The sequence below is a fragment of the Monodelphis domestica genome, chromosome 8, assembly GCF_027887165.1.
Source record: "Monodelphis domestica isolate mMonDom1 chromosome 8, mMonDom1.pri, whole genome shotgun sequence".
NCBI classification, from domain to species: Eukaryota; Metazoa; Chordata; class Mammalia; order Didelphimorphia; family Didelphidae; genus Monodelphis; species Monodelphis domestica.
The window spans coordinates 167,000,769-167,016,991 of record NC_077234.1 but is presented as its reverse complement, the minus strand read 5'-3'; the positions used below and the strand labels follow the sequence as shown (position 1 = coordinate 167,016,991).

General features: G+C 36.6%; 1 protein-coding gene across 1 annotated transcript in view; it reads left to right on the top strand.

Annotated features, from left to right (window-relative positions):
- The window catches only part of NALCN (sodium leak channel, non-selective), a 514,200-nt gene that overhangs the window by 477,638 nt on the left and 20,339 nt on the right, over positions 1–16,223 (top strand). Inside the window, exons 31-35 of the mRNA XM_007501336.2 lie at positions 10,392–10,485; positions 10,983–11,089; positions 11,294–11,368; positions 12,535–12,654; positions 14,704–14,772. Coding sequence (XP_007501398.1) covers positions 10,392–10,485; positions 10,983–11,089; positions 11,294–11,368; positions 12,535–12,654; positions 14,704–14,772 — 465 coding nt within the window. The remainder of the gene's footprint in view (positions 1–10,391; positions 10,486–10,982; positions 11,090–11,293; positions 11,369–12,534; positions 12,655–14,703; positions 14,773–16,223) is intronic.

Below are 16,223 nucleotides of genomic sequence, written 5' to 3'. Positions count from 1 at the left end.
TGCACTCAGTCTTTCAGTTCCTTTCATGTTTTCAATCTTTATTTTTATTCTTAAACTAGGATTTTTACATTTAATTATTATAGTGCTTGGAATATGTTATTAAGCAAATTTTGATGATCTCCTTCTCTAGAAAGTTTATATAAATAGATGGCAGCTGTCATTCTGAAATAGAACCCTGTTTGGAGGCAAGTTCTTATTGATGCTATTCCTATAGTTTCTTTTACATTTCTTGTTTCCTCTCCATACATATGGATGCCACCCTAATTCAGGCCTTCGTTGTCTCTCACCTGCAGTATTGTTACTATCATAGTTTCCTGGCTTGAACTCCTTCCTTTGAGTGTCAACTCTCTCCACACCATATTCTACACAGTTGTTGAAGTCACGTTCCTGTTCCTCAAGCATATTTCTGGTGGCTCCTTCTACCATGTTACTCCTTCCACCATGCAAAAAGCTCCAGTGGTAACTTCTTGCCTCTAGGTTAAAATACAAACTCTTTGAAGTGGCATTTAAATGCAAGATCAATCTAGCTCTAGCCTTCCTTTTATCTGTGTATTGTTTCCCATCTTGTTCTCTAAGCTCCAACTAAATGGACAAACTTCCTTTCTTCTTCTCACATGAGAATCCATCTCTTGTAAAGTTGGAAAATCAGCCTTAGAAAATTCTAACTTTCCTTCAAAGCTCAATTCAAATGCCATCTCTTTGAAAGTAAAATTTATAAAAGGAAAATTACATAGTAAATCAAGAGACAGCTTCCAAACCAGGAGCAATCTGACTTGTAATTCTCTCTCTGTGTGTCTGTTTGTCCCTGAGGAAGGCCCTTGGCCTCTTAGTTCTCTAGGCAAGTCTAAGAATACAAATAGCAGATGTGCATTGGTGGAGTGAGTTCCTGCATACAAGATTTCCTTCTATCAACAAAATTATAGACTGAGGCTCTATCCTGATTTTAAATATAGTTTGAATTTACTTTAGTGTTATTTCCCCCAGTGGAATTAAGCTCCATAAAGGCACACTACTTTGTTTTAGTCTCTGTATCCCCTGTGACCGTAGTTGGCATTTAAATATTGATTGGTTGATTGATTAATTCCTAGCAGACATATATGTGCCAGAAGAAGAGGTACATGTTATTCATAGCATCATTAAATATTTACTAAATGGATTCTGTGGAAAGGTACTTTGCTAAGTTCTGAGTGATGCCTACATACCTATGGCACAAAGATTAAGAATACCAGGGTAGGGGAGCAGCTGGGTGACTTGGGAGAAAAAGGCACATCTAGAGAGGGGAGGTTCTGGGTTCAAATGGGCCTCAAACACTTCTTAGCTCTGTGACCCTGGGCAAGTTCTTAACCCCCATTGCCTAGCCCTTACCACTCTTCTGCCCTGGAACCAATACACAGTACTGATTCTAAGACAGAAGGCAAGGATTATTCTAAAGTTGTTGTTGTTGTTGTTTTTAAAAGAAGTTGTTTTTAAAAGAAGATATGGCCCCTTTCCCAAGAAGATGGGTACATAGACAATCTGATACAAACTGGTGTGTGTTAAGTCTGTAAGTGAAATTAAAAGATAATGTGAGAGCAAAAGAAAGAGTGGATTGATCCTGTATGGGTAGAAGTAGGAGGATTAATGGAAGAGTTAGATTTTGAAGGATAGATAAAACTTCCATCAGTAAAACAAGAGCTATGATGGCATTCTAGGTATTGGTTGGCATGATCAAAACCATGAATGTCAGAAAGATTCAGAATGAAGAACAAAAAATATACAAGAGGAAGAATGGAAGATTAAGTTGGAGAATTAAGAGGAGGAATGGGAGATTAAGTTGGAGAATTAAAGTTGTTGCCATTTTGTAGGGGACCTTGAACTCCATTCCAGACAAAGGAATTTAGTTTTTTCTACATGCTATAAAGACTTACTTTGGGAGGAATGGGAGTTAAGTGACGAGAATATTGCAAAAGCCATCTGTCCCTGAGTTTTCTTAACAGTACTATAGAATAAGATTTTCTTGTTAATCAGACATTTCAGTTGAGCGAGGAGTCACATATATTTTTATTGTGAGAATTTACTTTTCTTATATTGTTTTAATTCCTACATCAGGGCCCTGGATTAGAAAAGCCCAGTAAATTCCTGTATATTAGAAAGAATGACTATGTAGTTCTATTTCTGGTTTCTGGGGTCAAAGAGTCTCCTTTTTTGCATTTTCTTTGTCCTTTGATTATAAGAAAATCAAACATGGATTTCTCTCCCTGCCTATGTGAGATTCATCACTTATAGTTCCTGGCAGGGTGGATAGTTTAGTTTTTAAAAAAAAAACCTCTTAATTAGCTATTTACCAATTAGAGATTTCTAGGGATATTCAAGGGAGGAGCTGAATGATGAGCTAATGAAATTCTATTTATAGATTTGCCTGACAAGTTTTGGGGTCTGTTGAATATTGAGGAAATCACTTACCCAGACTAGGATGTCTTTATCAGACAATTAATAAATTATTTTAAAATTAAGAAATACATTAAATGTTAGAACACATTTAACTACATGTAACACAAAAGGTGTGTTGAAAATTATCAGACTTGCTTTACTGATTCAGAAACATTTCTAAATCTTCTAGGTCTCTAGAGGAATCATTATCAATATCAATTGTCAAAATTTGGAGTGAAATAACATACAGTTTTGAAGAAAATGCCAATTAACTGAGATTGCTATATTCTCTGCTTAAAAAACAAAAACAAAACAAAACAGAGGCTTTATTTTCCCAAGTGAAATGGTCAATAAAACAAGTAAAGTCGACTTAGGGATATTAAAGCTGTGTGAAGAGACTACCATGGTGCTCTCAGTGTAAAATCCTCCATTGTCAAATAGAGATTTAGAGCCATAAGGGATCTTTTAGAGGCTATCAAGTCTGATCTTGTTCTTTTGTAGTTGGGTAAACTGAGGCTAGGTGACTTGCCTAGGGTCACAGAGATAGTAAATGTAAGAAGCCATATGAGAGGCAAGTCTTCTTAACTCTAGGTCCAGCATTGTCCACTGTACTACCTCCCATATACCATATTGCTGTTCAAAGTATCCTGCCCCACATTGCTCATAGGAATTAGGACATAGAACAAATTAGGAAAACTAAATATAAACATATACCATTGGGGTAACAAAATAATACATAATTAATTGTAACTGCATACAAATATAGAGTGCAAAAGCTCCTGTATGGAGCAGAGACAGAAGAAGCTAATCAGAGAAGATTTCGTGGAGGGGAGGCTTGAACAGGATTTTTCTAAAAAAAGAAAAAAGCCAGACCTTTAGTCCCTGCTTGGAGGAGACTCAATAAAGCCGGTGGAGTGAGCTAAGCCAATCAGGTATCCTCAGTTGAGGACCCAGGAGTGGGGTTGCCACCAGGTTACCCAAGCAGGTCAAAGCTCCTGCGCCCATCAGAATGGGACTAGCCTATGAACGATGTCTGCATTTCCATTCTGAGTGAGAATTAAAAGGTCCAGTCTTTTAGAAAGTAAAGATAATTTCAAAAATTTTAAAGATAAAAATGTTGCATGGAAGTATCTTAACTCAAAGCTAGGAAAGACCTTAGAAGCCATTGGGTTTAACTTTCTCATTTTACATATGAAGAAACTGAGGCACAGAGAGATTAAGTGACTTGACTAGAGAGTAAGCAAGTATCTGGAGCAGGAATTGAGCTTTGGTCTTCTTGATTCCAAGTCTAATGCATGATCCATCATGTCAAATGCAATATTCCAGGTAGAATGAAAAGCTTCAGAAGGATTCAGAGGTGGGAAGAGGAGGTGGGCAGAAAGATTACAGAGAAAAGAGAAGGGAGAATATTAGATTTATGGGCAAACACGCTAAAAGCAATCAGATCCACTTTGTACCTTGATAAATTCTTCTTTGAAGAAAATATCTAAATCACTTCTAGTCCACCCAGAAGACTTTCCTCTTAAGTTTAAAAATGAAAATAAGAATTTCCAGATAAAGTTTTCCCTCGTGAGAAATAAACAGGGTTCTATATATGTTCTCTATCCTCAGTCAGGTAATCAATGCAAGAGGTAGGAAACGGAAAGATAGGGAATAATGGGAGCACTGGGAGCACTGGTTTTTATGATTCAGAATTAGAGAGAACAGGAAAGAGAGTCCCTTATCTCCAAAACATGGCGCTTCTCAAGAGCCATTTCTATCATCTTGAATGCTTGTGAAATCAATCATTGTTCATGTGCTATTCCAGTGTTTTCAGGTTGGTGTGATACTAAGGTTTGACCACAAGGTGGCACAGTGAAGGAAGTTAGTTCAAATCCTGCCTCTGATATTTGGGATCCATCTTTCAGCCTCTGTTTCTTCATCTGTAAAATTAGGTCATTTGACTCAATCGCTCCTGTTTCCTTTCAATTATAAATCATATGTTCTCCTATAATCTGTGTATGCATATACAGATATATGCATAGTATATAATTATGAGTGTGTATACATATCTAGATATAGATTTATTTCCTAAGTAGGTAGGAAAGAATATTTCAATATCTCAAAGTGTATTGATATTATACATTATTTATATATTATATTATTTTTATTTTATTTTATTATTATAATATATTACATTGTGAAGATTTATAGCTTTTTATTATATAGCATTAGGGAGGACAATATTTCTATATACATGCAAATAAAGGATATATTTATTTTTTATATATTATATAGAATTAAGACAGAATATATCCATGGATACCTATACCTATAAACATGTGGATATATTCTGTTCTACCTAATTCTGAATCCCATATAAATGGCCTCTGCCGGAAAACTACCAATAAAGACAATTCACTATCTATGCCACTTTTTGACAGTATGACTATTGGGAAGTTTTTCCTTACTTTTGGTCATTAAAGGCTCCTCGTGACAGAGTAAGGCAGCTCAGTGGTACAGTAGATAGAGCTCCAGTCCTGGCATCAGGAAGACCCTTCTCTCTGAATTCAAATCTAGGTTCAGACACTTATTACCCGTGTGACTCAGGGTAAATCACTTTATCCTGTTTGCCTCAGATTCTCCATATGTAAAATGAACTGGAGAAGAAAATTATCTTTACCAAGAAAACCCCAAATGAGGTTCTAAATGCGACATCCTAAAGGTTGTAAATTTAGAGCTTTAAGAGACCTCCAAATCCATCTAGTCCAAAAGAGAAAATTTTAAAATGAAGGAGATTAAGTGACTTACCCAAGGTCACACAGTGTCAGAAGTAGGATTGACTCAAGTCAAGAGTTCTTCCCTCATTGTCTCCTATGACATGGCTTTTGTTGTTCAGTAGTCTCAGAATTTCCATGTCTTTTCTTGGCAAAGATACTAGAATAGTTGTGTGATAAAGGATGGAAAGGATCCTATCATTACAGTTGGTCATTTCCTTCTCTAGCTCATTTTGTAGATAAGGAACTGAGACAAACAGGGTTAAGTGACTTGCCCTGGGTCACCCAAATAATAAGTGTCTCAGGTCAGATTTGAATTCTGGGAGAGGAGTATTCCTGACTGGAGCTCTATCCACTAAACAACCCAGCTGCCTATGGCATAACTATCTAAAAGTAGAATACAAGATAGGGATTGGAGTGAGGGAGTGGGGACCTAAGGAGAAGATGCAAGAGCTCTAGGACAGGGCTCTTTGAGAGAGGGCTAAAGACCTGAGGGGTGGAGGGGGATCAGGGAAGGCTGACCTGAAATAAGCCTAAAGAAGTAGCTTGATAAGGAGAGAGATGGAAATCAGGTTCCCAGGGGAATTCATGGAGGTAGTTGAATCCATGGACCAACAAATAACCCTTGTGAGTGATGAGAAACAGGATTGGATAGCCATCTAAGGATTTTGTGCTTTTTCTTAGAAATAATAGGGACTCACTGAAATAATGTGATCAGATATGTGCCTTATGAAGATTATTTTGGAGCTGGGTGAAAGGTGAAAGGAAGTCAAGAAAAGAACCATTAGGAAGTTCTTTAAAGGATATGGGTAAACTGAGTTCAGTGGCAAGAAAAGAATGGATATGAAAATTCCTGAAAGTAGAATCAGTAGGGCTTTGAAACATTGGATATGGAGAGAAGATTCCGTGATGGCTTCAAGATTATAAATCTGGATGGCTTGGGGATGACAGTGCCCTCAGTGGAGAGGTGAGTTTAGAGAAGAAACAGATGAGTTCATTTTGAGGCATGCTGACTTTGAAGCATTGTCAGGACATCCAGGTAGAACTGTTCAACAAATATTTTAAGATGTGAGACTCTAGCTTAGTATATGATTTGGGAGTGAGCTGCACAGAAGGGATTCCTGAATCAATGGGCATAGATGAGACAACCAGTAGACCTGTCCACCCCCAGTTTTAGGAGAACAAGACCAATCCCACTTCCACATGATAGCCCCCTTCAAATTCATTTCTCATTACCTTTCAAATGTTAACAGTGGCTCAACAACCAATTCTTTCAGTACCAAGACATGGTTCAATGAGTTCTGTTATTTGTGTTCACTGAGAGCAGCTAAATACCTTCCTCCTCAATGTAGGCGATAAGGTCCTAACTATGCTTATCTGTTCTACCTATAAATCCCCGAATCTACGTATATGTCAGACTATGCCCAGATTTCCTCCCTCTGCAGAATTTCATTCTAGAGAGTTTCCCATTCATCTTTATCTAATTTCCACTCCATATTATTAGCATTTGTGTTATCCTTTTAAATTTGGAAACCAAGACATTACTCAATATTTTTTTAAAAGGAACTAAAGACAAGATTTCTTTTCTTCTGATAAATAGAATCCCTACACAAATTCTCTCATTCAACAAAATAAGTCTGAGTTTTGTTCCCAGATAGTTTCTAAGGGACCTTTTTGCTCTGGAAAAAATCCTTTCTGTAGCCAAAGGGAAGCAACTCCCCTTCATCCTAAAGGAGATCATTCTTTTTGCTGAACTTACTTATGAGCCAGAGAATGGTCTCCTCTTGTCCATCAGCATATCATTGTCAGGAAATCTCCTTCCAGATCCTTTCTTCTTTCTTCTCCCATTTTCCCTGCCAACAAACAGAAGTCCCTACTAGGTCTAGTTAGAAACTGCTTTTCTGTAGGGTCAATAATAAGGGAAATGAATTTGAAAAAAATACTTTAAGCTTTTTCACTTAGTCAAGTGCTTTGTAAGGGCATAAACAAATCTAAGTACTTTACCAGCCCATTTACTGTTTTAATTAGAACACTGATACATATACGAGTGACCTTTTAAATCTACTATAATCTCTATATCATTGAGAAAGGAATTACAATATAATGGGAAGATCATTGGAATTGAAATCAGAATGCTGACTTTGCCACTAACTACCCATGAGACCTTGACCAAGTCTCTTTAGTTTCCTTCCTTACCTATAAAATGGTAATAATAACTGCACTCCCTATTTCTCAATTTTATTCTTAGGGTTAAGTGGATTTATGCATGTGAAATCCTTTTACAACCATGAACTTCTATGTAGATATTCACATTTAATATAAATACAGATATTCTTCCACATCACAACTTTCACCATCAAGCTTTCAATATATTGCAGGTCAGCATAAAAAACTAAATGGGAATTTTTATGGAAGTTTTATAAAAGCCACAAATGACCCAAAGGCCAGCAGAGTTCAGAGAAAAAAAAGTTTAGAAACTATACAGCCTATGTCCAAATACTTAACCCAAATTTTACAAAAAGATACTATAAATAAGCCATAAAAGATAAAGAAAAAATTCAGACTTCTTCTCTGCTACAAAGGGAGGGCCAAAAATTGCATGGATTTTCCGGATTAAGGGGGCAGTGTAATGTGGAAGATAGCATTTGGAAATCATGACTTTAGGCATTGTCACACAGAAGAGGAAGACGGACAAAAACCTTTCAAGGAGAGATACTAGGAAGGACTTCTCTGACTCTAGAAGACAGAAGTGAAACTGATGATTTTGTGAAGGGACTGGATCTTGACAGATGAGGATCAATGGAGGAATTAGGAATATTTAGCCTGGAGATGAGAAGATAAGGAATATAGAAGGTGTCCCAAAAGTCATAGTACAGTTTTTAACTGCGCAAATTTTATTTTAGAGAGCTAAAAACTGTACTGACTTTTGAGACATCTTCTATTAGCTGGTTTCAAGCATTTAAAGGGTTGACTCATAAAAGAGTAATAAAATTTATTCTTCTTTGCCCAGAGGAAAGAATTAGGTACAATGGAGAGACATTGAACAGAGGCAAATTCAGGTTTGCGAAAAGGAAAAACTCACTAATAATTAATAATGTCCAAAAATGGAATTAATTGTCCTAGAAAATATTAGGTTTCCCTTCACTGGAGGTCTTCAGGAAAGAGGTAGATGACCTTTTTTTTTTTTTTGGTGATATTGTAGAAAATTCTTGAGACAATTCTTGAGACTAGATTGCCTATGAAATCTCTCCCAACTCTGAGATTCTATGATTTTGTGATGGCAGATAGCATGGTAGAAGGATGGGAGAGTCTATAAACCATGGCTGATGAGGAATGTTTGAGAAAAATGAAAATGATAAGTCCTGAAAGGGGAAGGCAGAAGGAACAACAATAAATCAATCAATAAATTTTTATTCAGTGCCTAACATATGCCAGCACTGTGCTAGGTTCTGGGGATACAAAGAGAAAAATGAAAAAGTGCTTGCCCTCAGGGAGCTTACATTCTACTGAAGGAGAAAACATGTGCCACATATAATGTTTAGAGAAAACATGAGGTAATTACTTTGTTTAGGGGAGGCTATTTAGCCTTGGTGCCATGAACACAAAGTTTCAAATCCCATCTGTGATACATATGGGCTTTGTGACCCAGGGCAAGTCAATCAACTTCTCAGTTTTCCTGACAACTCTCTAAGACTAGAATTTGCAACCTGCATTGGCACCTATGCTTTCATTAGCCTAAGACACTCCCTCTGCCAGGTGGCATAGGTTTAATGAAAGTGTAGGCCAGTCCTTATCCCTAGGGAGCAGGGCTTCTTAACCTTTTCTGGGTGATGGACATTTTGTAGTCAGGGAAGTCGATAACTTCCTTTTCAAAGTGATGGATTTAAATAATTTAAGGAATGCTTAATTTCAGTTAGTGTTTAGTAAAAATCAGGATGCATTTTTCCCTATCCAAGTTCATGAATCTATCATGAGGACATGAATAGTTGACGAACTCTTGCTATACAGTGATTTAGCATTTGCAAAGTACTTTGTACTTATGATCTCATATCCTCATAGCAGCCAAGAGAGGAAGTCACTAAAAGTATCATCCACATTTTATAGGTGAGCAAACTGAGATGCAAGTATATTCTCTGAGTTTCTCAGTCATCCAGCCAGTAAGTGTCAGAGGTAGGCAGGATTTGAAATCAGATGTACCTGTTCACTCAAAGCAGCAAAAAAAAAAAAGGGAGAAAAAGGAGAGGAGAGAGCAGAAGAAGGTGGGGAAGAAGAGGAGGACTATATATAGTGGGATGGAGACAGTCGTGGCTCTAATAGCTTATAAATATTGCAGGTATGAAATTACAATCAATTAGCAGTTTTCCTAGAATGTAATCAGCACATTATAAGTGACTGAATGGCAGGAACCAAATGTTATTCCTCTTCCTAGATTTCACAGTATCTAGGACACAATGGGAGCTCAGTATTTCTTGAGGCAGTGAATGAGTAATCACTCCTTAAACTATGCAGATCTGTGCCTTTCAATAAATGAGCCAGAATGATAAGAAGACTTTCTTTTTCCCATTCCATGAAATATGTTGGGTCCTTTGTTTTGTGTTGTCTCAAACACCTGCTCTTCACTTACACTTCAATATGATTTTCTAATAAAAGAACTTGCCATCTAATCATTCTTCTGCTTAATAGAGGATTGGCAGGATTCAGGGTATTTGTTGCCTCCTCACTAATCCTTTGTCTTATCACCTGATATAGCTGTCTTCCTTAAAGCCTGTAAGACTGCACATATCAAAGACAATGGGAAAATGGGGGGAATGGAAACACACTTTCAGGAGCCATCATTTTGCTGCAATGTCTTCTTCAGAGAAACTGAATAAAAATTAGCTGCCGTTGAAGCTGGTATTTCTTCCCTTTGTTTTATTTAAGCAAGTAGAACACCAAATACAAAAGTAGCATTTTCTATACCTGGCTAGTGTGTATTTTCAAAGAGCACTATGTGTGCTCACTTAGTAAAGATCCTCCAGCCAAAGTCTCTACTCTGGGAAGTGCCCTTGAGGTGAGGGAGACAAGCTCTGACCCTGTTTACCCAAGTGCCCCTATGTGGGAAGAAGTGCTGTCTTTCAAGCTCCAAAAAGCAGCACTGTGTGTTTTTTTTTTCTTATGATGACCACATTTGGAATGTTCTGGGTTTAGATGACAAAAGGCTTTTTATGCTTTCCTTTGTTTATTAAGGGGACGGCGTTACTGACTGTAGATCAGAGAAGATGGGAAGATCTGAAAAGCAGACTGAAGATAGCACAACCTCTTCATCTCCCACCTCGCCCGGGTATCAAAGATGCTCTGATTTCATTCATGTTGGGCACTAGTGTTCATGATTCCCCAGGAGTCTAAGATTTAAATTAAAATAATAATCGTGAGGCCACTGGGAGGTTGTGCATAAGTTAATGTAGAAACAGCCATCTAACTACAGATCTCTGCATAAGGCTATTAAAACTAGCCGCCCAAAGGTTGTGCTTCAATGCTTTTAGGATAAGCCTTAATGAAAAAAAAATGAATTTTTAAATAAAATATATTTGTGCTTGCCTTTTAATAATGTGAGTAAAATATATTAACCTGACAGAAATTGAATGATGTGACTGTCCTCTCAGTCCTAAAGGCTTCATGCAATTGTTGTTTTTAAATATTCAAAGTTAGATTAAAACTGTAGCAAGGGGAGGGGGGATGTGAAATGTGTCTTGAGATGATCATTATAGAAAATGAAAAACAAGAAAGCAAATGTGACCCAGGACTTAAAATGCCCTTGTAAAAATCCTTCTTTTACAGATAATGATGGTTTTAGAGCTAAAATGTATGACATTACCCAGCATCCCTTTTTTAAGAGGACTATTGCCGTGCTGGTCCTGGCTCAATCTGTGCTGCTGTCAGTCAAGGTACATTTGTTTTTTTGTATTTTGCTTCACACTACGCATTTGCAAATTATTTTTTCATTCAATCCATCTAGTTGAGAATGTAGCAAGCTGCCATTCTTGTCTAAACATAAGCTCACCCGTATTAAAAATAAAACTATACCAAATAAGGAGATGGAGAAAAACCATCAATCACATGGCTTCGTGTTGTTTCTTTTGCTATTTCAGTGGGATGTTGCAGACCCAGTGACTGTTCCTTTGGCAACAATGTCCGTTGTGTTCACCTTCATTTTTGTCCTGGAGGTACTGTAAAAGGCTTAACATTCTCCAAGTGGCTTTCTGTTCCTTTCCTGATATTCACTTTCATAGGATATAGATTATGGGATCATAGAATGTTAGTATTATAAAAGATATATCATTGAACACCCTCATTTTTACAGATAAAGAAGCTGAGCCTCTTAGAAGAAAGGCTTTGCAATTCAGCCAAGATTGCAAAAATATTAAATGGCACGGCTGAAATTTGAACACAGGTTTTCTGATTCCAAATCTAGCTCTCCACTTCCCCTCATTTTATCACTTTAAGATGGATCAAGGACACAAGTAATACCCAATGAAATTGCTCATTGGTTACAGGAAGAGTGGGTGGAGGGGAGGGAGGGAAATAATGTAATTATTGTAACCAAGGAGTAATGTTCTAAATTGACTAAATAAATTTATTCAAATGGAAAAAGAATTAAAATTGAAAAAATTTTAAAAAGATGGAAACTTTAAATGAAAATGGAAGTTTTCATTTCATTAAGAGAATGGTTTTTGAAAGCACTTCATTAGAAGATCTCCTTTTAAAAATGGTGGCCTCCATTTGGATAATGGATGTTCTCTTTTCATTTTCCAACTGCTGAAACATCACTGTGGATTGCTGTGCCTGAGCTGTGGCAGCATTAGTGATGTCACCTCAAGTATTTAGAGCTAGCTGCACAGTCTGTGACTTAGGATACTCAAAGTACATCAAAGAGACTTGACTCATGGGTTTGCTCTTGACAGAGCCAAGATTGCCTTAAAATACATGTTGGTTCCACAATCACTATTCAGTTCAATTTTTAAGACTCTGGAATTTATATTTCATAAATATGTGGTGCCTGATGTTTCCTATCCCTGTGGGTGCTTTACTTGAGGAAGCAAAATATGCTGCTGTCTAAATTAGTGGGGGGAAAAAGATGGAGTATGGACTAATGACTCTTGCCATTAATGCAATATATAGCTCATTCCATTTTAAGTGACTTTTTATTTTCTAGAAAGTGCCTCGTTTCTACTGAGAAATACTTCTTTTATTTTACACATATTGCAATTTAAAAAGTAATTTTCTAAAAATATTTGTCTGCATTTCTATTTGCTGATAGATTCTCCTCATGCTTGGTAAGATAGAGTTTTGCTAAAACTTAATCACATTACCCGTCTTTATTGTGTACCAGGTTACAATGAAGATTATTGCCATGTCACCCGCTGGCTTCTGGCAAAGCCGAAGGAATCGATATGACCTTCTGGTGACTTCCCTTGGCGTCATTTGGGTGATACTTCACTTTGCTCTTCTTGTAAGATCCCCAATTGCTATCGTGTTCTCTTGCTCATTATAATTAGAGTTAATACTAGATTAGACCTACAAATAGAAGAAAGCATAGATAGGTCATTGGGTAATTCTTAAACTGCTTCTTTTGTCTCTGGAGTACACACACAGACTCTCCCACTCAGGACCAGTGTCAGTGGCATGGTTTGCATAGATAGTCTCTGACACAGAGAGCCCACATATCAACAGGCAGAATGGATCTACTACGAAAATGCTGTATGGGTGATATAGACTACGCTTCCTTCCTACAGAAGGAGAACTCTCCCAAGATGGGCTGTCACAGTCCCTCAGCACCAGCAGCTTTTCTCTGAACCCAATTCCCGCTGTTGTTGGCATGCAGAGGGAGAAGAATCCAGCAAATTTGCTTCATATTTCCATGGATGGAAAGAGCCATCAGGCTTTTTTTCCTTCCAGTGCATGCCCCAGAGAAAAGCGATCTCTCACGCTCAAGGTCTGATGAAAGGCAGCACAGTTGCCTGGCACATAGGAGTCCCTTAATAAGTGATAGCTGACTGACAGACCCCTAAACACAGGGCATTGTGCATAGGAATTGTTAAAGCTGATAAGCTCTCTCTCCTTTGACCCTCGTTCAGAAACCACACTCATTTATCAACATATATTTTAGAATCAATAATCCAAAAGAGACAGTGAATCCTTTCTAGACCACAACCATACACACATAAAATAGATGAGTAATCACAGACATATTTCTGCTTGAGGACTTTACCTAGTATGGTTGAAAGAGCACTGGATTTGGATTTGGAGACCCAGGTTCGAATCCCAACTGTGCTAACTTAGTCATCCGTGAGTTACTTTGTGGTATCTGTGAGTAAACATCTATAAAACTGTTTCCTAAGTGGTAAAAAAAAAAAGTGCCTCTGAGGTATCTTTCTGAGTTGAAGATCCTATCCTCACTTACCACTCTGGGTCTGAGATCTTATGATAAATAGGACACTTCCTACTTTGTCTGTGATCATCATCATTTGGTTGGGTTGACCCTACAGAGCACAAACATCCTTTGGCAGCTATTTTTTTATTTTATTTTTTTTACCATAGTAATTATTTAGTCCTATCTAGTAGAATATTTCCTTCCAAATAAGATCATTGTTGAATCCATTACAAATAAGGTAATTATTTAATTCATTGCAAAGTTAGTGAAGTCACTTTTTGTCAACAAATAATGATTCATTGGATTGTCTGTGTCCTTAAAATGTCTATTATTCACAATTACTAAAAAAGATGCACCATAAAAAACATGCATATTCATGAGCATCTATCTTGTCTTTAAAGATTTGTGGATAAGAAAGGGCCCTGATCTTGAATAATCCATTTTAATATTGAACTATCTTCCTTGGCAGGAATGTGGCTTCTATTGGATTTGTGGTCCACAAACATGAATTCAAATCCTGTCTCTTCAAAATACTACTCATGTGCCCTTGAATAAATTATATTATCTCTGGACTTCAGTTTCCTAATCTGTAAAATGAGTTGGTACAACTAGATGATCTCTAAAATCTCTTTCCGCTTTAAATCCCGTTATCTCTCCTATTTCATCACAAGAGTCCTATCTTTGTGATCAATAGAAATAAAAACCATTTGTTTACCATGTCCTTTATTCATCTGTAAATTCCATGAGGTCAGGAGCTGCACTTCACTACACCTACACATCAAACCTCTCCCCAGTGCCTAGCATAGTGCTCTACACACAGGAGGCACTTAATAAATGATTGTTAAATGCTTATTTATATAATAAACCCTTCAATATAGAAGCCACCTAAGCAAAACAGAGCCCCAAGCCTCATTTATTATTTTCATTTTATGTATAATATTTATTCATGAGATGTGACAGTGACCTTTTCAGAACCTTCTTAGACAAATTTCCTATATGAATTTTCACATTTTATTAAAGCAATTTTTCAGTAGACTTCTCAGATGGTTTCAGATGAGAAATGGAACTGGAACTGGAACAAAATCTCTTGTGCAAATTATTAACGTCTTTCTCCCATTTAAATTCCAGAATGCATATACATATATGATGGGGGCCTGTGTGATTGTCTTCAGGTTTTTCTCCATTTGTGGAAAACATGTAAGTATCTCATTGATGATATTTCTGTAAGTTAATTGTATTGTAATGTCAGAACACAATAATAAGTTGGCATTAACTTCCTACCAAGGGCTTCATATTTAAGGTGATGTCTTCAAGGGTTATTAACAAAAAAGTTATTCAAAATCATAAGGCAAAGAAATCATCAAAATGAGTAGCTGCCTTCGCCCAATCTGTCCAACCTATACTTCAATAAGTATTTCCTTTATAACATTGTGAAAATATAACATATTGTGTTCAGATGGGATAGTAAGTTTCAATGGTATAGTGTTTTTGGATGCTCATTCAGCAAACCAAATAAATCATCATTTAAATCACCCACAAAAATATTGGCCACTAATCTATTCATTTCCCTGCTTACAGTTGTAAACTTTGTTTATCTTCATTTATGAAAAAAAATCTGCATATATTTTCTAAAAACCAAAACTAAAGACCAACCCTTAGCCTAATGATAAAGGAATAATAAAGGCAATAAAACAAATAACACTCAAAATTCAACATGGATAGATGTAGCAGTAGGGACTAATAATTCAGAAGACCTAAGAGAATTTCTTGCAGTTGAGAAAAAGCACAATACAATGAAAGAAGAAAGGAATTAAATATTGCCCTAACTATCTTTGTAACTTTAGGAAAGTCGTTTTATCCAGGTTCTTCATCTATAAAATCAAAGTATTGGAATTAATGATCTTTACAATCCCTTTGAACTCTGAACTTATTATACTCTCATAAAAAATTAAAATGCCTCATAATATCTAAAATAAAAGGTACATTGTGCTTAATTTTTTTTCCATTGCTTTGCTTCTTCTAGAAAGGGCAGTTTAATACAAAATAATGTCAATACTCCCCAAAGTATAGCAAAAGTTATAATAAAAGCAAAATTTCATGTTTTAAAGCTATTATGCAATGGTTCTAGTGATATTTTCCTCCCCCTGACAAAAAAAAAAAAGAGATTCATTGCTACAGAAAAGAATCAAAATGACTCCTCTAAAAAGAAAGTTTGGCTAGTCCTTTTTCCTAGGTTGGTTTGGCCAAGTTAAAGATACCAAAAATTGTCCGAAGATCGAGCAATCATGATGGTACTTGGTCACTAATAGGGAGATTTTGAAATAGATTTGGTGGGAAATATAACTACAAACCATATATGAGCCATCCAAGAGATTTGGTTCTCCTCTACTTTGACATCATGCCATTTTCATGACTACATAGATTATACCAACATGAATACTCTTAAAGAAGAGAAATCGGTTTGTTTTGTATTTGTATCCAACCATTTAGGACAATGCCTGATACATAGTAGTCCTTCATAAATGTTTGTTGATTTTCATCTCGTACTATGGAAACCAGCTCCTCAACACAGAACAACTTATTAGTCCTTAGAAGCTGGCATTGATTCAAGCAATGCATGCTTTGGTTGTTATTCACATACAGAAACC